Source organism: Choloepus didactylus, chromosome 4 (genome assembly GCF_015220235.1).
Source record: "Choloepus didactylus isolate mChoDid1 chromosome 4, mChoDid1.pri, whole genome shotgun sequence".
In the NCBI taxonomy this organism is placed as follows: domain Eukaryota; kingdom Metazoa; phylum Chordata; class Mammalia; order Pilosa; family Megalonychidae; genus Choloepus; species Choloepus didactylus.
Window position 1 is genome coordinate 157,233,898 of NC_051310.1, and position 19,694 is coordinate 157,253,591.

General features: G+C 46.9%; 1 protein-coding gene and 1 long non-coding RNA gene across 3 annotated transcripts; one reads left to right on the forward strand and one right to left on the reverse strand.

Moving 5' to 3' along the window:
* The first annotated feature begins 814 nt into the window (after window positions 1-814).
* Window positions 815-13,242, forward strand: LOC119532301. The gene is made up of 4 exons (XR_005216511.1): window positions 815-1,411; window positions 4,803-4,889; window positions 7,739-7,914; window positions 12,445-13,242. It is a non-coding gene; the product is annotated as an uncharacterized LOC119532301 (long non-coding RNA).
* Window positions 8,258-19,048, reverse strand: AJUBA (ajuba LIM protein). Of its 2 annotated transcripts, none has more exons than XM_037834534.1 (8): window positions 17,751-19,048; window positions 14,878-14,979; window positions 13,036-13,103; window positions 12,844-12,906; window positions 11,643-11,773; window positions 11,509-11,560; window positions 10,762-10,830; window positions 8,258-10,300 (listed from the first exon to the last, which is right to left on the reverse strand). In XM_037834534.1, exons 1-8 carry the CDS (start codon window positions 18,784-18,786, stop codon window positions 10,175-10,177), a joined length of 1,647 nt encoding a protein of 548 aa, XP_037690462.1. In that variant the 5' UTR covers window positions 18,787-19,048; the 3' UTR covers window positions 8,258-10,174. The 2 variants fall into 2 exon arrangements, with proteins under 2 accessions (XP_037690462.1, XP_037690464.1); XM_037834536.1 differs by lacking the exon at window positions 17,751-19,048 and adding an exon at window positions 17,069-17,259.
* Between the last annotated feature and the right edge of the window lie 646 nt (window positions 19,049-19,694).

The window sequence follows — 19,694 nt, forward strand, 5'->3', positions numbered from 1 at the left end:
CCCGTGGGCCCCAACGGTCAGCATTTCAGCATTCCCGCGCCCTGGCTGAGAAAGGCGGCGTCTCGGGATAGCTGTTTTGCCCTTTCTCCTGGGTTCCTCTCCTCAAGGGCAGATGTTGAGGAAATGATAATAATAACTGCTAACATTTATTGAAAGCCTACGATGAGTCAGGCACTACGCCAAGCGTTTTGCTTGCCTTCCCTCACCTCATTTTAGTTCTTGCAGTGTCTGACGAGGAAGTCACTATCATACCCATTGTATAGGTGGCAGCGGGGAAAACTGAGGAACAAAGCGGTAAAGACTTGTTCAGGGTCGCGAATGGCGCATCTAAATGTGCCAGCGACACTGCTTTGATAGAGCTTGTCTACCGCCTTGGTGAGGGGCCTTGAGGGGCACTGTTGATGGACATGTCCCAATGGCCCTCTGAACTTCCTCGACCCCTACCTTGCGAGTGTCTGCACCTGGGCTTGACTCTATGTTGCAAGCCCAGCCCAGCCGCGCGTGAAGCTGCCCGCTGGGTCTTCTTCCTCTTGTCCTTCCCCCAACCCCTCACCCCGGGCTCCTCTGCCCTCCCGTTTATCTCTCATCTTTCGTTCACCTCTCTCGTCTTTCTCAAACTTAAACCCAACCCCACCTGCACCCACACTATTTTGTTTTCCAGGCTGACTAGAATTGGTAAAAAGGTGAATTATTTTGAAAAGTGAAGACTATTTAGTGCTAATTTAACCGCACTAAAGGTATCAATTCTCATGCATCAGAGAAGCTGATAGCCTGGGGTGGTGGGGAATGAATCTCAGGGTTGGGAGTGCTGGGAGGTTGAGAATTTCACCTTTTCCTTTAGTACCAGCTAGAGAATTCTGCCAGCGATAGATAGAGGAATGGTGTGATCCAGAACAGAAATTTAATATTCCTGGTCATCTTGTCAGCTGCCTCCTTTCATGCTTAATATTGAAATGCTGTCATATTTTAAGGCTTTTAAAAATCATTTATGCTTCCTCAGCTCTAGTGCAGCATCATTAAATATCAGGCATAATGTCCCTAAGAAATGGCGCTTGGAACAAAATAGCAAGAATGCTTTAGTAACTCAGAGCTGATCAGAAATTTACTGAAATCTTGTCTCCCAGATTTGTCGAGTTCTCTAATATGGAAGTACAAACCTTTGGCTAAGCAGGTCTAAAGTACTTGGGAATAAGGAGGCGATGGGTGCAGAGATCTGTCTTTAGGTGGGAGAATAGAGGAGTTGGAAAGCTTTGAATTGGATCAGATCTTGATATGCAATTATCTGTTCCCAGTCTGTCTATAACAAGCTGTGTGACCTTGGGCAGATCACAAACCGCTGGGAGCTTCAGCTTTCTCATCTGTCAAAAGGAGGAAATAACATTTCTAACTCTTCCAATCTCAGAGTGTTGAGGTAATGATGAAATGAGATAATGGCTGAGAAAATGCTTTGGAAAGACTATGAAAGTGACGTGTTTTAAATGGACACTTATTAAGTACTTTTTAAGTGCCTTGGAGGAGACAGAAAGATAAATATGATCCAGTCCCTGCCCTGAAGTTCATAATCTAGTTGAGAAGGTACGACATATACACATGAAAAGAAAATAATACAAGGCAGCAAATGGGTGTCAAAAAAAAAGCGGTTTAGATTATACATACTAGAGAAATTGAAGAAGGTAAGAACTCTTTCTGCAGGAATAGATAGGAAAGATTTTATGTAATAAATCTTACTTTAGCTGAGTCTGAAAGGGGAGAGAAAATTTAGATCATTTAGAATGGAGGAAACACTCCAGCAAATGGAGGCAGACAGAAAGCAGAATTCTGGGATCCAAGAGGAGAATGGGCCAATTGAAGAGGATTTTCTAAGCCATCTATACATAAGACTAGAAAGTTGAGCTAATCATTGAGCTAATCTAATAGACCATCTTGGCACTTAAAAATGTAGCAAAATACCGAAAAAAGGATTGTACAATCAGACACCATCTGGTGTTCTTGAGCAAGAAAGAATCGCGAGAGGCCATGGAATTCAGTCTCTCTCAGTCTCTCTCCAATAAGTTTATTTTCTGATGCTTTAAAAAACAGCTTTATTGAAGTTTCATTGGCAAACAATATTTTTAGTGTACAATTTGATAAGTTTTGACATATGTATACATATGTATACATCCATGAAAGCATCACCACAAGCAAGAGAGTGAACGTGTGTATCATCCCCAAAAGTTTCCTTGTGTCTCTCTTTCTCACGCTGCCTTGTCCCAGCCAACCACTGATCTGCTCTCTGTCACTATCGATTAGTTTTCACTTTCTGGATTTTAACTAAATGGAATCAAATACAAATATAATCTGTGTGTGTGTGTGTGTGTGTGTGTGCCTTTTCACCCAGCACTTTTTTTTAATGTTTATTATAACATATATACAACATAAAATTTCCCATTCCAACCACTTTTGAGTATACAATTCAGTAGTATTAATTACATTTCCAAGGTTATGCTACCATCACCACCATCCATTACCAAAATCTTTTCATCAACCTAAACAGATTTCTGTACCCATCATTAACTCCCATCCCCAACACCACCCCTGGTACTCTGTAATCTTCTTTCTGTTTCTATGAATTTGTATGTTCTAGTGGTTTCATACAAGTAAGATCATACAATATTTGTTATTTTGTGTCTGGCTTATCATACAATGTGATATCTTCAAGGTTCATACATGTATCATAACTTTATTCCTTTTTATAACAGAGTAATATTCCATTTTATGTAATAACACAATATTTCTATCCATTCATCTGTTCATGGACACCTGGGTTTTTTCATCTTTTTGCTATCATGAATAATGCTGCTATGAAATTTTGTATATAGATATCGGTCCAAGTCCCTGCTTTTAACTCTTTTGGGTATATACCTAATTATTTTGAGATTCATCCATGTTATGTTGTTGTTTGTATAAATAATGTAAATAATTCTTTTTTTTTAGTTCATTAATTTTAATTGCTAAAAAGTATAGAATCCTCTTTAAAACCTTAATATGTTTGGGTTTGTATTTAATTAGCATACAGAGGGCAGATATTTGTTGAAAGAATGAATTTTTGGCCAGCCCCACAGTGCCAATACTTTATATAATTTTGTTTGTTCTGTGAAATACTTGGCCTTTATAGGCCTATCTCTTCATCAGTGTTTTTCATCTCACCTTCTGCTATGCCATATGTAAAATACAATCATTCACTTATTAAATGCTCTTTAATGATAAAACTATGAGTAAGCTCAAGTATTCCCTCCTTCGGGCCAGGGGTGGAGCTCCTACCAATGATCTGGCTCTACCTTCTTGAAGACATTGTTCTTGATAAAGTCTTCAAAAATATTCATGTGTACTTTTTGAACTTGATGAATGCAAATGGGAGTCTCAGAAAAGTTCACTTGATCTTTTGGACTTGGACATTCCTTTGCTGCACTGTCTAGAGTTACAGAGAATGGAAGTTTGCTGAGAACACTGCAGGCATTTTGTCTCCCACACTCTAGCTAGGAAACAAAGTGGTACTCCAAAGAGAGAGGTTCCAAGTGAGTATTTGGTATTTTATGTATAATACTAAGTGGAAGCCTTTGAGTAGGATATATTCTCACACTGAAAATTTGGGTTTAAATAACCAGTTTCAAAGCTAGGACATTAAAATGGCCATTAGAACTTATAACCACTTAACTGAGCAAGCATTTAGAAAACTTGAAAAATAAGCCATGCCACCTACAAAATATTGGAAGACAAGTAAGCAGGAATATATTATGGCATTATGGACCCAGAAACTAGTTTCTAGAATAAAATTTTTACAAGCAGTCAAGAGATTTTAGAATTATTTTTAAGGATGCTTACTGGAAAATGAAGGTATTCAGATTCATAACTATTGATGATTAAGCTAGAAAATTTCATGCCCATTGTCAGTACATGATTTAAGAAGAAAACAAGTGGATTAAAAAATACATAATCAACCTGTGACATCAAATGAAAATTTCAGAACAAATGTTCATAATGTGCCATTTTTGCAATTGCTTAACATTTCCAAGGGTATTTCAAACCCAGCCCCTTGTGGCTTCAAGGGTTGCCTGTCTATTCACAGAAACTTTTATTATACAAACTGGAATAAGCCTGGTTTCACTTTGAAACTAGTATACAAATAAAGCCTGATAGGAAATTTTGGTCTCAAAGAAAAACTGAGAAATTTGGCTCAAAAATGGGAAACAAACTTTACCAAAGGAATATGAGACAGTAAAGGAAATTGATTCAGAAGAGGAAGACTAGCATCATTTTGAAAACTGGACATTAAGCACAAAGTGTACAGTTCTTGTTCTAACAGCTGCGTTATGTAATGTGAAAATATGTGCCAGGCTGATAAAAGTATTTCCCTGGATTTTAAACTGATAGTGTTATAGTGAGTTCCCCTTTAAAAAGTGTTTCACAGCCGTGTGAGAAATAGCCCAACCAAAGGCATTTGGAGTTTCATGCTTGGGATGAAGACACATTGTGAATTTTGAAATGCCTCCTATGATTGAGGCATTATAGCAAAAAGAAAAAGGCAAAACCTTGAAGAACTTAGAACTTAGTTAATACTTTCTGTGTTCCATTTACTGAAGAGAAAATTTGCTAAACTAGTTTATGGTATGTGACCATAGTAGCTAAGTGGATTAAGTATCACATCTGGGTTTCCCATGTGTAGGTTGCCTCATAATGTTAAACACAGGATAGATAATTCTAGAATGGATGCTTTTCTTGGGCAGCATTTCAAAACTAAATTGTTTGTTCCTTCTAATGATTAGTAACGGAAGGCTCTATGAATGGGAGCAGCCCATCAGGATCATCCAAATCAAAGGTTACTAACCCTAAAGTCTGCGGAAGCCAGACAGGTAAGCAATGTGCGAAGAATACAGGTGTAAGAGTAGTGGGGACTGTGATGAACTAAGGAGGGAATGCTACAAATAAAGGGGCAGCCCTCACTCAGTTCCAGTCAATAGCTGCCATATGGGAATGGAAACTCAGGGGTGACAGATCTTCTAATTATTCAAGAAACCTTAGAAACCCAGCTCTTTGTATACAATATCCAGATTTTTATGTGAAATCTCCTGAACTGTAAATGTTGGCAACCAGGTATTTTATTTGTAATAATTTATTATTAATACAGAGGCAGTACACAGGCATTGTATAAAAATTGAAAATGTAGGCCAGCAACAACTAAATATATTCTCATCACTCAGAGATCACCAGTGTTAACACCTAGTACACACCCTTCTGGATTTTTTTTTTTTTCTCATAAATATAGACTTTTTTTAAACAAAATATGATCATCCTGTATATATGATTTTATAACTTACTTTTTAAAATATAATGCTCTTGACTTGACCTTTCCAGCTTGGTAAAATTTCACCTCATCAAATCACCTGTCCTTATTCAAATTTTCCCAATTGACCCCAAATGTCCTTTACACCAATTTGCCCAAACCAATAAGGAATCCAGTCCATGCATTGCATTCAGTTATTGCATCCCTTAAGTCTCTTTAATCTAGCAGTTTTGACTTTTTAAAAATCATACTGACTTGCTGAAGATACCTGGCCAATCTGCCCTACAGAATGCCTCAGCTCCTAGATTTGTCTCCTTGCTTCTTCCTGGTGCCCTTTTTTTTCTCTAACCTCAGTATTACCTGCAAACTGCGAGTTCATAACTAATAGTTCTTTTTTTGGGGTGGGCTGGGGTGGGATGGGGGTTTGGGGGTGTAGTGGAGAGCAGCTAGAATAAATACTGGGTTGGGTTATGTCCTTGCGTCACAGAGCAGAACTGGCCTACAAGTGCTGATGCTAAGACTGATTCCATGTAATGGGTGATGACAGTTGATCCCTGCAACATGTCAGGATTCAAGACCATAAACTGTATGGTGTTACTCACCACTATATAAATTTCCAGTTCTCCATCAACCATTTTAACTATAGTTTAACACCAATTAGTAGTCCTTGCCAGAATCAATAATTTTATTAAAGTTCACAAAATGCTGTTTTTCCAAATTCTGTCATTCTTTCTACATTTATTAGCTGGCATTTTTCTGTCAAGATATCTGTCCCTCCTCAACTGGGGTTCTAATTAGTATTCCAAAAAATTGTTCCCAGTGGACCAAACTCAGAGCATTTGTGGTCAGGATTTAGCTTGTGCGCTGCCACCTTGTGACCTCCGATTGGAAAAGGTCTCACCTGTGTCATCACTTTGTACCCTGAGGCAGGCATTAACTCGTTTGTTTGTAACAGTCAATTACTTTGCACTTGTTGACTTGTTGCTTGTAATCTCAAGGCATTTTAAGTGTGTATTTGTCTCCCTGGCTAGACTGAGACCTCAAGGACAGGGAGTCTCTTGCAGTATATTTCCTTTGCTTCTAATGTGCCTTTTTTTTTTTTCCTTAACTTTATTGAAGTAAAATTACATACCATTTTAAGTGTAGAAAAGCAATGATTTTTAGTAAATTCTAATGTGCTTTTAAAGGTACTTTGACCACTAATTCTTATAACTAATTAAAAAAAGCACATGTATGAACCAAAAGTTTTGATTATTGTCTCTTGTGTTCCTTGGCTTTCCCACTAAAACTTTCCCTAATTACCTTAGTGAAGTGCTTACCTCATTTACACTAAGTGAACCTCTCCAGTATTGCTGTGGGGTCCCTGTGATAGGGAGCAGGTGGGGTTAAGGTCTTTATTAGTCTTCGAAAGTTGGGAAAGTCATTTTGTTTTAAATTTCCATTACCTAGCTGCGTGAACTTGAGTAAATCACTTCAGCATTCAGTTTTTGTTTTTTCATTTAATGAAATGAGGTGACTGGGCTCTCTAAGATTGCACCCAGCATGGCTCTAATCTTCTAGGATACAAGCCTAACCAGTATGTATTCCTCCCTTCCTGCTTGGATGGTGCCCTGGCTCTCATCATATGCATTAGCACTGTCTTTTCCAAGTGGTAAAATAACACCCACAGTAGACAGAGTTTGCCTCTGATGACTCTCCAACAACACAAGCTTGTTCTAGTAACACTTTGCCATATTTCCAAGGTCAAATCTTACTTCTTCACAACCAGGGTCAAATATGGTATTCCAACATTCCAAGGACCCCTACACAAGCAATCTGCACAGCAGAAACCCAGTCTTAGGTTTTCCTCACTGAGAGGGAAGAATGAGAGGACTGGGATTAGTTCGACCCTCATTATGGAGCCTCAACTGGAGGGCTCTGAATGACCCCAGGCCAGTTCTGAAGTATGGCCATTGCTAAAAAAATACAAAACAAAAATCCTTTAGTTCAACTGTTTGTTTCCAATCTTTTTATCTCAGTCCCATTGACTCCTTTCTAATTTTTTATTCCCTTCTTTATAGGTAAAATCTCATCCAATTGGCTTTATGTGCTTGGAAATAGCTCTTTCTCTCCCCCCTCCTTGAGTGAGGACAGTCGCTGGACTGATTATAAACAGCATTTTACCATTTCCCTGAGGCCTTGAGAGATCCAGGTGAAGAGGGGGACAGTCAAGCCTCCTTATAAGGAGTAAGGCAGAGAGAGAACCATCACCAGCCTTGTTCTTGATAAATCACTGTAAAAGCCTGTGGGGAACAAGGCTGGCCAGAGCGAACAGTTGAAGTCTGCTGTTGAAGCCTCACCCCTGTCAGGTGACTCTTAAGTGAAGAGACCCAAAATGGATCCCATAATTCTTCCATTTTTCTTCTTTCCCCACCTCAGGACTATTGGCTATCAATGACAATCAGGTGGTAAATTGGCCAAACGAGGTCTACATTTTACTATGTTCTTGGCAGCATCCAACAAATCTTTCCGTCAACTGTAAATATTAGGATGGGACTATTAAGGACGGGCAACTTTCCAGCAAACAGGAAGAAGGGGAGCTCTTGCAATATCAGGTACAACTGGGAGCCTGCCAGGGATGGTTGGGGCTGCTTTTCTGTCTGCCTGCTCTTCCCTGGGCCTATCCTTATCAGATGTTATCACAGGTTTTTCCTCTGGAAGAGCAGTTCCAGGGCTGGGACAAATCAGCATAGAAACAGAAAGGAATGAGTCCTTCAGGACTGGAATACGTGGAGGGACAAAATCAGAGTTAAGAAACAAAAGAACCAAAGTGACAGAAAGGACAAGATCCCTATGCATAAAAAGACAGAACTGAAGGGATGGATGCAAAGCTGCACATGCTCCTTCTGGATTTCCTGGGCCTAGAGCAGCCTGATAAGAATATTTCCCAGTCACAGGATCTTTGTATTCATTTATTTAATAATAATAGTTCAAAAGAAGCAATCCCATTTGTAAGATAATTAATTCAGTTTCAGAACATTTATTCTCACAAAACTCAGTACATTTCACCCCTCTGCCTTGACATTACACGAATCTGAACTCAGAATTCCTCATTTATTCTAACTCATGCTATGCAATTCCCATGTTGGCTGCCATAGTTATCTTAGAATAGCCCCCAGATGTGGAATTTCTGTCCTCAGGAGCCATTTCCACCATGAAACTCTAAGTGACAGAGAATGAAGACTAAGTATCAAAGATAATCAGATTAATTTGCCTAAAACCAATTCACCTAGATCCAAGTAGTCTAAAATAAATATTTATCAAATCTGCAGCATTTCACAAGGATTTAGCAGATTCACCCTTTTACTTACTGTTGTTGTCTGTACCTTTGTTAGTGAACCAAATATGCCACATGCCTGTCCCATTGTTCAGAATATACTGGCATTTTAATAGCAGGAATGTATAAGTTAGACCAAGGCATCAAAATTATATACCACTCCATTACATTTTTCAAGGCATCCAATTTGTAAAGGAATATTGGATTAAGAAACACAAAATGATACACAAAATGTCTGTACCAATTATATTTATTGCTAGAAACTCTGAACTTAAAAAAAAGTGTTTGAAAAGTATATAACAGAAAAAGACATCTACAAAGGTAGGAATCAATTTCATCATTTACAAAGTGCTGCAAATTTGATAAATTTATGTTGCTCATAATAACTCAGAAAGAAGTACTCTTGGATGAGTAGATATAAATCCTTGAAATACCCAAAGCACAACAAAAAAAAGCTGAGATACCTAAATGGATATAACAACACCCAAAAGGGGATCAAGCTTTTGGCAAATTGGTCATTAAGTGAACTGAACCTTAAGCAAACAAGTTTTCACTGAATTGGTGTTCAGAGATCTAGCTTTAGGTGAACTAGTTTCAGCCAAGATGACTAGAACCGAATCAAAGTGTTCTGCTTCCTCTGGCTTCCCAGATCCAGCCAGAATTTTGAGGTTTAGGGGATATAATCCTCAGATCTCTTTGAGAAGTGGCAGGTTTGGAGTGGTGACTTACTGCTAGGGAGGGAGGCCTGAGAAAAAGTGAGAGCATATGTTTGTAAGAAGGCACCCATGAGTGCATACACTGGGCTGGGCTGGAGGGCTCAGTGCACCCAAACCTGGGAGTGAGGAAGCAGGGAGTGTGGCTAGCCTGAAACTCCACACCCAGAGTCCCACTCATTATTTCCCCTGGCTGAGGAGAGAAGGACCCAAGTACAGGTAACCACCTGTCCTCACCCAGGTCCACATGAGTCCCTGAGCAACAGGCAATACAAGCAGCAGGCCCACCCAGAGATGATCCCAATTCTTAGCAGGAGAATGAGAAGCATTTCTACTCCTTAGAGAGAGCAAAACTAAGACGTAACTCATCAGTAAGGTCCACTCTAGTTTCCATCTCTTCATCCATATACAGAAATAAGATATTGTAATAAAAACCCACTAACCCACATCTGACCATTTTGTGTGGGATGTAAGAGGAGGAGGAGCTCCCAAGATGTCCTCTCTCTTTTCCTATAATTTAGAACAAGAACATTGCTTGACTTATCTTCAAACATATACAGGAGATATAGACTAGAACCACACCTTCAGAATTATTAGCATTCACTTGTGTGTGCCTGAGTGTATGCTACTGCACAGGCCTCACTCCTCCTCCACAATCTATTTGGAATGTCATGATCTTTGGGTCTCCGGCCCTTGGGCCCTCCCCAGAGGACTCTTCTCCCAGGCCTGCAGAGTGCATGCCTTGCCTCGGCTGGCCTCAGAGGAGCCCAGTGGCCAGAGGAGTTTGCCAGCGGTGGTGGTGGCAGCAGTGGCAGCAACAGCAGTTCAGATATAGTTGGCAGGAGGCTGTCTGGCAGTGAGCCGTTGTATGTGACAGCTGTGGCAGAGCAAGTGCCCATCCAGAGGGAAGCAGCAACAGCCTTCCTCATCACTCAGCTGCATCCGGCAGTCCTAGGGAAGAAGAACACCTAGTTCACTCTAGACCCGGCACCCTGGACACAGAGGACATCCTGGGAGTCTGCCCGGCTCAACACCAGACTCCTAAGGACTCAGAAACGGTTGAGGGGTGGCAGGATTAGACTCCAGGAGAAACCTGAAAAATGCCTCAGCTGGACACCAGGTGTCACTGCAGCAGCAGAAATAATGAGGGCCCCATTTCTGTTAGTTACAGGGAATCCCTAGTCTTAGGGAGTTTTGACTCTTCGGAAGCCAGATTCAGAAAGGACTATAAACAACTAGGACCAGAGAAAGTGGCTCGAGGATGAGGAATTACTGAAGTTAAGAGCACCTTCCTGTTTTCCATGCCCTACAGCTCTCCCATAGATGCCTGGCTGTTTTAGGACTTGCCTTTTTTCTCCCCCCCCTCCCCCTATCCCAAATCACCTCCAGCAGCCCTGGTCCCCAATACCCACCTCACAGTGGTAGCACTCAAAATGGTAATCCCGGTCCATGGATATCACCCTCACAATGTCCTCACACCCCTGAAACAGAGACTCCCATGGAGATGAGAGAAACATGACCTCCCCCATATAGGTTGCCTCCCACCCCAAAGGGAAGATCATGCAAAGCCTCCAGAGCCTCTCTGTAATCATCTGTAGCTTTGAGGTGAAACCCACTCCTTCCAAGCTCTGCTCCAGCAGGGCATATTCTCACCTGGCATCTGAATCTTACCTACCTCTCCCAGCTGTCAGGGAAGCAGAGAGGAGAAAAGGCCAGTGGCATAAATGAAGTAGGCTAAGCTTGGGACAAGGAGATCCTATAAAGTCTGGTTCCTCATTAGCTTTTGGCTTCTGTTCCTAGGCACACCACCAGCACGGACAGCTTAAATGATTTCTGATCCCGTCCTTCCATCCCTGAGGTTCTTCCCACATTTTTCCAGCCCCTACATATAGGATCTGGTGATCCTGACCTCAGAGAAAGTCTCCTCCCTTGGAGTGGGATAAAAGAGATGGAGCCTGGACCCAGAAGGCTGTCAGACATGTCCAGGCCCGGAAGTTAGGGTCAGGGTGGTGACCCCGAGAGCAGAGTCACACGGGAATTTTTGCAGAGTACATTCCTTAGCACCACCGCTTCCCGCAGGAGGCCAAGCAGCATGGCCCCAGTCCCTCCCCAGAGGCAGCAGCACTGGCTGCTCTGCAGGAGAACCCAGACATACTGACCTCTGAGGGGAGGATGGGTTGGCCGCAGGCTGCACACTTGGGGGCATAATTTCTGAAAGAGAGAGGGTAAGATGAGCTGAGGTTGGGGAATCCCTGGGCCCAGCTCCACACCACACCCCAAGAGGTAGACTTACTTGTGGTAGTCCGTCACACAGTACACCTGGTTGGAAAAGTCCACTGTGAAGGGGATGCCATCCAGGCACTTGTTGCAAACGATGCATCGGAAGCAGCCTGGGTGATAGGACTTCCCCATTGCCTGCAGGATCTGGCTCATGGGGTGGGAGGGGAATCAGTCTCCTTGGCTCTCCAGCTACCCATTATGTTCCCTGCTACCCCAACTAACCTCATCTAATCCTCTATTTTTCTCCCAGAACAATGCTATGTAGTTTGAGGGAGCCAACGGATCTTAAAATGAAGGCAGACACCCTGAAAAAGGTCTCTGAGAGCATCTAATCTAGTGGTTTTCAACCCTGGCTGTACATTAAAATCACCTGGGGAGCTTTTTTTTTTTTTTTTTTTTAATCATCATTTTATTGAGATATATTCACATACCACGCAGTCATACAAAACAAATTGTACTTTCGATTGTTTACAGTACCATTACATAGTTGTACATTCATCACCTAAATCAATCCCTGACACCTTCATTAGCACACACACAAAAATAACAAGAATAATAATTAGAGTGAAAAAGAGCAATTGAAGTAAAAAAGAACACTGGGTACCTTTGTCTGTTTGTTTCCTTCCCCTACTTTTCTACACATCCATCCATAAACTAGACAAAGTGGAGTTTGGTCCTTATGGCATTCCCAATCCCATTGTCACACCTGGGGAGCTTTTAAAACACCATCAATACCTGGGACCCACTTCAGACCTATTAAACTATACAATCTATGGCAATGGGACCCAGGCATCTGTATTTTATTTTCTTCTCAGGTGATCTACTAGGCGTCTGGATTTGAGAACCACTCATCTATTCTGATCCTTCCTTTTTATGGAGGAGAAAACTGGGTTCCAACTGATCCCAGCCAGAAGCAGAAAAGGAATTAAAACCCAGAACCCCTCACTCCTACTTCAGGCTGGAAAGCCTGGCTGTGCCTGCAGAATCAGAGGGGCTAGATCACCTGGTATGGTGGGATTAAGAGCCACGGACTTAATTCCCATAGGCAAAGGGAAGCCAATGTACAGAGTTGCTCTGGAGAGGACCAGGATGAAAATGATTCATCTGGTGATAGGTTTGCTCTCCCCACCTTCTTTCAGCAACCACTTAGTCCCTGAGTCCCACTCTGAGGCCCCTCAGCCTCACAGAGTCCCAGTTGAAGTCACTTTCTTTACCTTCTCCAAAATCAAGTGTCCACAAACACAGCACTTCTCAGCTGCCTCCTGAAACCCTGAAAACTGGGAAGAAAAGACAAAGGAAGGATGTTACCAAGCTGAAAATGACCTGATGGGTGGACCCCCATGTGCCACCAAGAAGGGAGTCCTAGTGTGGGAGCCAATTCTAGGTCCAAAGGACCCCTCACTCACCAAGTAATCTTCCTCACAGTACACAGAGCCGTTGACGCTGTAGAAAGCCTTGCAACGCAAAGTTCGCCCTAGAAGCAGCAGAGAAGGGGCTGGAGTTGGGTCTAGGGGCAGGGTTCCCTGTACTTTGGGGTCACTGTTCCCCAGTGTTGCATGATGTATTTAAATCTGGACTTTATTTAGTGTTTTTTCCTCCTGCCTGCTGTTTGTCCTCCCTCCCCATACAAAAATCCTATTTGATGCAATTCCAATTTGCTTTGGCCTCTTCCAGTCCACTTCTCTCCTCTGTTCACTGCTCTTCTAGCCCCTGCCTCAACAGCTTTCCATGACCTTCCCCTAAAGGAGTGCCATACTCTCCAGTGCCGGGTGTATGGGAGCCACCTGGGGGAAGCAAAACCAACCACATGCTGGAATACATGGTAAAGAAGCTCTATGAACAAGGTGCTGTATGATTTGCACAGAGAAATTGTATTATCGCAGGCCTTGCTTTTTGGGACCTTTCAACTTAGAGCCCTTTCTTCCCCTGAGCATATTTGTCCTGCTCTTGTACCTCTGTTTCTCTCCCTTCAGGGACAGGCTCTACAGAGGGTAGGAGATACTGCAGTGACTGCCAGAGACAAAGTGCTTTGTTTGGGAGTAAAACTAATTTCCTTTCCTGCTACACCAGGCTGCTTCTCCAAGCTTAGCAGGACCCAGAGTCTCCAAGGTCAGAGGCAGCCCAGGATCCTATGTGAGCAGACAAGGAAGGACCATCCCCCTATGTGACCAACACCCACAAACAGGGTGTCTAAATTGTCAGGTATGGGGTAGGAATGAGAACAGAGCAGAGAATGGAGAGGTGTTCCACCTTTGCCCTCTTCCCATCAGAATCTCCACTTCCAGCTCTGCCCAGTGACTTACAACGGCTGCCTTAGAAACTCATGAGACACAGAAAAGAAGAGAAAGGGAAAGAGACATATATACAGAAGAAGTCCTATAAACAGAAACACAGACAGACAGATAGATGAGCCGAAAGAGAACCAGGCAGAGGCTGGAGGAGTGAGAGAAAAGCTGAGTGCTGGAGTCAGACAGGCAGAGATAGAAGATTAAAGATTTAGCAAAGGAATCAGAATGGGCAAGCAGTGAGGAGGGGGTGATGAGGGAGGGATGGGGAAGTTAAGGTCACAGGGAGCAAACCCCCCCACCCCCAAAGCAGGCCTCCTGAGCGACCAGCAGTGGGCATTCCTGGAGCGTGATGTCATCAGCTTGGCATGGCCCAGTGGCCTGCACTCTACTGAGGTGGCTGAACTCTGACCAGCCAAGAGAAAACCCCCCTCTCTGCCCCCCACGGCTCCCCACTCCCCTAGCCCACCCCCACCCTTCCCACATTCCTGTCTTTCACTGTTGCCCCAGGCAACTCAGCTGCCCAAGACCAAACCCCACCACGGAGAGGCTGGAGGCCTGCGGGCAGGCGGGCGGGAGTCCAGGCTGGGCAAGCACGGAGGCAGAGGAAAGAGGGAGGGGAAGAGGAGGAGAAAGGGGCTGAAGAAAGGGAGGAGCAAGGAGAAGGAAGATCAGCTAAAGGAGTAAGGCAAAGAGAGGGAGACTCCAGAAAGTAGATCCAACCTGGGGAAGGGAGAGCCAGGTAGAGCACAGAGGGGAGAAGCAAGAGAGAAGGTGGGGCAGCTGTGGACATCCAGCTACTTGGTGGGGACTTGACGAGCTGCTTGGCGAGAAAAAGAAGAGGCAAAAGCTCTCCTCCTGTTTTCCTAAGCACTTATATGTGAATGTGTGTCTGTGTGTTTGAGGGGGAGGGGGTTGAGGCCTCAGGCCTTGATCCAGAAGGCCTGGTGGGACTGCACTCACCACAGGAGCAACAGACAAAGCACTGGGTGTGGTAGAGGCTGTCCAGGGCCTGGCAGGCATTGCTCTGCCCATAGATGCCTTTGTTGCACTTGATACAGGTGCCTGAGGGGAGAGAAGAGGCTGTCAGCATCACATCCCACTCCTCCAACTCAAAACCAGGGATTCTCACTCTTTCCTGACTGTACCAGAGGACCACCAGGGGGAAGGTGATTTCATGGTCTTTCTTCTGGGAAGAGAAGGCAGCAAGATCTTGGCTGGGCAGGGAATCCACTCTTGTTTACTAATTAATCAACAGATATTTTCTGAGCCCCTGTTTTGTGCCCAGCACAGTGTCCAAATACTACAGAAAATTGGAGAAAGTCAAAGAAATGGTCCCTGGCTTTCAGATGCTTAAGGTTTCTGTTGGGGAGAAAAGACTAAACAGGCAAGGTATGATGCCTTTTGCGCTGTGTGGGACAAGCGGTCAAAGATGCTAATCTGCAAGGGCCCAGCAGCAGACTCTGGAAAACTTCCTGGAGAAAGGAGGCCAGGCCAAGAAAGCCTCTCTGAGACCTGTTTCCCCATCTGTAAAATGAGCTGCTGCTCAGCTCTGTAACAATTACTCTCTGCTTAGCAGAGGGCCCTGTGAAGAAGGGACCACGTAAGCATGGCTCCTGTAGGGAAGTGGCTAAGAATGCAGGGATGAAGGTTGAACAGGAAGCGGGGGAAGGGGGACAGAAACCCGAATGCCTCCCTGTTACACCTTCCACCATGGGATGGACACAAAGCTGAACTGCTCTTCCCTGATATCCACCACCACCCCACCTCATCCCCACCCCCGCTAAAGTACATACACCTGGCTCTGGCACCCTCCTTTCCTGGGTGTGTGCCTCCTCCACTCCCCAATTCCAGGCTCATGAGTGAGGGCTAGAGCCTGTCTTTGGGAAGCAGATCCCAACGGGTTTGCCTCACCCACCCCACCTCTCCCCCTCAGCACACTGCTGCACTCCTTGCTTGTTGGGGCCCATCCCAGTCTTTGCCCAGGGGCTTGGGAGCCTGTGCAGCAGCTGCAGCAACTGATGGGCCCAGGCCTGTCCTGCTCCCACCTTCTGGCAGCTGGACAAGGCTGTAGCCGAGGAATAGGGCCCCTACTAGGGGCAGGAATAGGAGGATGCAATCAGGTTGGGGCTGGAGGCACAAGGAATTTGTAGGGGTTCTGTTCAGAGAGGCAATGATCTGACCTCCAGGGAGGAGACCCCCGCCCACACCTCTGGTTTCTAAATGTGGCCTCCCCATGGGAGGGAAGATTTGTCCCAAGACTGCTATGCCAGGGACTGTCACAGCCACCAAATTGGGAAGCCTTGGACATTAAGGGAAGACATGGGGAAACCACTCACCTCCCCTAACTTAACATATCCACACCTAGGTTTTGCCTACCATTTTATTGTACTCTGAGTTCCTCTCTTCCTCCTGGCTCTAAGTTTAACCAAAGAGACTTCTTTCTACCCTACAGCCACCTCTCCTGGGCTTCAATAGGAAACTGCTAAAAGGCCCCTTTCCCTCAAAAGTCTTTTAGCATCAACTGCTCTGGCTTTTTCTTGCAAGGTGGGGGTGGGGTGGGGTAAAGGGATGGGAGGATTAGAGAGGCCTAGGTTTGAATGAGGCAGCGTCTTTACAACCTGCAGCCCTGCTTCCTTTGAACCTCCTCCCCATCCATCCCTCTCTGTGTTCCTCTTCCTATTCACATTTCTAGCCATAGAATTCTAGACCGTGGGGTCCAGAGCAAGTACAGGGGAGGTGAGAAAGAAAGTGGAAAGGAGATGCTTGGAGAGCTCAAGAGGCCCTCCGCTCCCTTCTGTACTTCTTAACACGATCAGTTTGGCATTTCTTTACAAAGTCCAGTGCTGCCTGTGAGTTTTGGCCAAAAGATCGTTCAAAACCCCAATATCCCCATAGCGCTAAGGCATATAATCAACTAATACTTCCTGAAGGTAACTGAGTGGGAGAAAACAGCAACGACCAGTTTTCCTTAACAGCAGCAGAAAATAAGGGGCGACTTCTAGCCTGAGTTCTGAGGAGGTTATGGCCAGAACTCAAGATCGGGTTATTTCTGGCAGTTAGACAGGGTCGTCATCCATCTAGGAGTGCTATCCCAGAGGTAATCGCTTTTGTCCTGACTTCCAGAAGATGGGGAAAATAGAAACTGGCCTACCCGGCCTTCTTCCCTTAAATACCCACGAACGCAGCGAGCCAACAGGACTGTGCGGGACAGCAGCTCGGTCCCGGTTTCCCGTCCCGGGGTGCTCCATCCTCATTCCCCGGCTCCACTTCCCCAACAGCGGCTACGGCTCTGCGTGGGTGAGGAAGCGCATTCCCCGCCTCCCATCTCTGCACAGCACAGCGCCGCCGAGGCCGGCCCCGCCCACGGGCACCTGGAGCGCCCGGGCAGGAGCCGGCACGCACGCGGCCTGCCCGCCCCGCCTCCCCCACCCGCGCATTCCCTGAATTCCTACGGGCGGAGCCTGGGCCGGGGTTGGGGAGCGGCGCGCAGAAGCCCGCAGGGGCACCGCCGCTGTGGGGGTTGGGGGTAAAGTGATGGATGTTCTCGCTGCCACTTGGTCTGTTGAGACCAAGTCCTACGAGAGGACTCCTACCGCGAAAAACAAAAGCTCTAATGCTTGAAAAATTGGGACTCACGAGATAATCAGGAGGTTTGAGTTTGGCAGGAATGAGGAGTCCTAGTCCCTTTGAAACCCAGTGGGAAAGAGAGAGCGCTCTGGGGTCCGCCCCCACCCTCTTGCATTTTTTCTGACCCCGCGGGCTGGTAATTTCGGCCGTCGGGGAAGTGTGGAGATGGGTCCTTTCCCATCCCTAACTACTTCTCTTTCACTCACCGAAGTAGTCCTCCCTGGCCTCCTGCTCCCGCATCCGGGCCCGGGCGGCCTCTGCAGCGAACGGACTCGGCGGCTCCTCGGGACCAGACGGCTCAATCCCGGAGGGTTCCCTCCGGGCGCCGGCTTCTCGCCCCCCGGTGCCCACCGCCAGGCGCAGCAACGCTGTTAGCTCATCCTGGTAGCGGGAGCCAGCGGCGCAGTCCCCGTAGCCGGTCACCGAGTGTCGTCCAGGTTGAGCTCCCCGTCTCTCCAAGGGCCTCGCCGCTCCCACTCCAGCCCCGACTAGCGCTCCGGGGCTGCCCAGGGCCGGGGGATACGAGTGGCGGCTCTCCTGGCAGCCGAACCCTACGGGCCGATGAGCGCACAGTCGGTCCAGGGCGGCGTGGAGATCCGGATAGGCAGAAGGGATCCCACCGGGGGAACAGCCCGCCGGAGCCCCAGCCAGGGACGGGCCAAACAGGCACGGCCCGACGGGCAGGGGGCTCCCGTGGCGCTGGTCGTAGCCCATGCTGATGCCGCTGGTACGATTGCTGCAGGGCCGGCTACCTCCGGCTCCGCCAGCCCCCGCCCCGTCCAGCAGTAGGCTACCCCGAGGGCTGGACGGCTTGCTCGCATCGCTGGCCGAGCTACTTGCGAAGCTGGAGCGAGGACTTAGGGCAGGGGCCGTGGTCTCCAGCCGAAAATCGGGGGGCAATGACTGAGGTAGAGGCAAGGCCCGAGTGGGCGGCGGTCCCCCGGGAAAGGCGCCTTCGTAGCGCTGCGCCTCAAAGGACCCGCGCGGGTTCCGCTCAACGTCCAGGGAGCCTTGTTCCCGGGCAGGTTCCAACGACTCATCCCCAGATCCCCCGGTAGCTCCCCGGGGCCCTGATTTCCTAGGTTCCCCCGATCCACTCAGTCGCCCCTTGCCGGGTCCGGAAGTCCCATCGGACCCAGACCGGCTTGATTCACCCTTTCTGCGGCCGAACCTGGCGCTGCCTGAGTCCGAGAGTCTTAACTTCTCCAGGAGGCGACTGGCTTTCTCTCCTAACCGCTCCATGCCCTCGGGTCTGGGGCTTCCAGCCCCCTCCCCGCCGGGCACCCCGCAGCGTCTCGGCCGCCGGACTCCGCTTCCCCAGGGGCACAGGGCTGGCACAGGGGCTTAGCGGGCGGCCCGGATGCCCGTCGCCAGGAATCCCGCAGCATCCCCCAGCGAGAGGAGCTGGGTCCCCCCGCGCATCAGGGGATAGAGGTGTTTAGAAGGACCTACGGCCGCGGTTGCCCCGTCCGCCAGTCTAACTGTTCACGCGTCGACTCGCCCCACCACCCCACTTTCCCGGCCCCGACCCCCGCCCCCCTCGCTCTCACACTCGGCAAGGACCGAACTTCTCTCCCAAACTTTTGTCTGCCTGGCCGGATCTACTTTCCAGGAAGGGCGGAGCGCGGCGTGTGCGAGAGGGAGCGACTGAGGTGTCTGCGCAGGGATCTCTGGTGTGCCCGTAAGGGGGTAAGGGCACCGGTAGTTACTATCTTGAGGTGAAAATCCGCCGACTGGAAGTGAGAGGAGAGCGAGGGGCGACTTGGGCAGCTGCTAATACATCACTCAAGAAATGGACCAGGAAAGGGGCCGGGGGAGAGGGGAGACGGACTCTTTGTAGTTGGAATGCGCGGAGGGTCACGGTGGAATGTCGCGTCGTTTCTGGCGGCCGAGGGGAATTCTCTGCGGAAATACCGTGACTTTGTTCCTACTGTGGGGACTGTGGGAGAGATGTAGAGGTGATACATAGTTGTGAGACCGCGAGAGGGACATAAAGAGGAAGGCAGGAAGAAAGAAACGTAGATACAAAAAAAAATGGGGCGGTGGGGGCGGCTCAGAAACTCGTATGTGAAGATACCCCTGAAGGGCAAGGAAGCCCGGATGGAGAGGTTGTGGAAGACAGGTAGGGGAAAAAAAGGGAGAGCAAGAGC

Bases quoted from the DNA above. Each gene is read 5' to 3' on its own strand.
- AJUBA (XM_037834534.1), bottom strand. From the start codon at position 18,786: ATGGAGCGGTTAGGAGAGAAAGCCAGTCGCCTCCTGGAGAAGTTAAGA. The intron at 11,774-12,843 runs GTAAAGAAAGTG...CCCATGAGCCAG, and splicing joins GACACTTGATTTTGGAGAAG to ATCCTGCAGGCAATGGGGAA. The intron at 10,301-10,761 runs GTGGGTATTGGG...CTTCTTCCCTAG, and splicing joins TTGAGTGCTACCACTGTGAG to GACTGCCGGATGCAGCTGAG.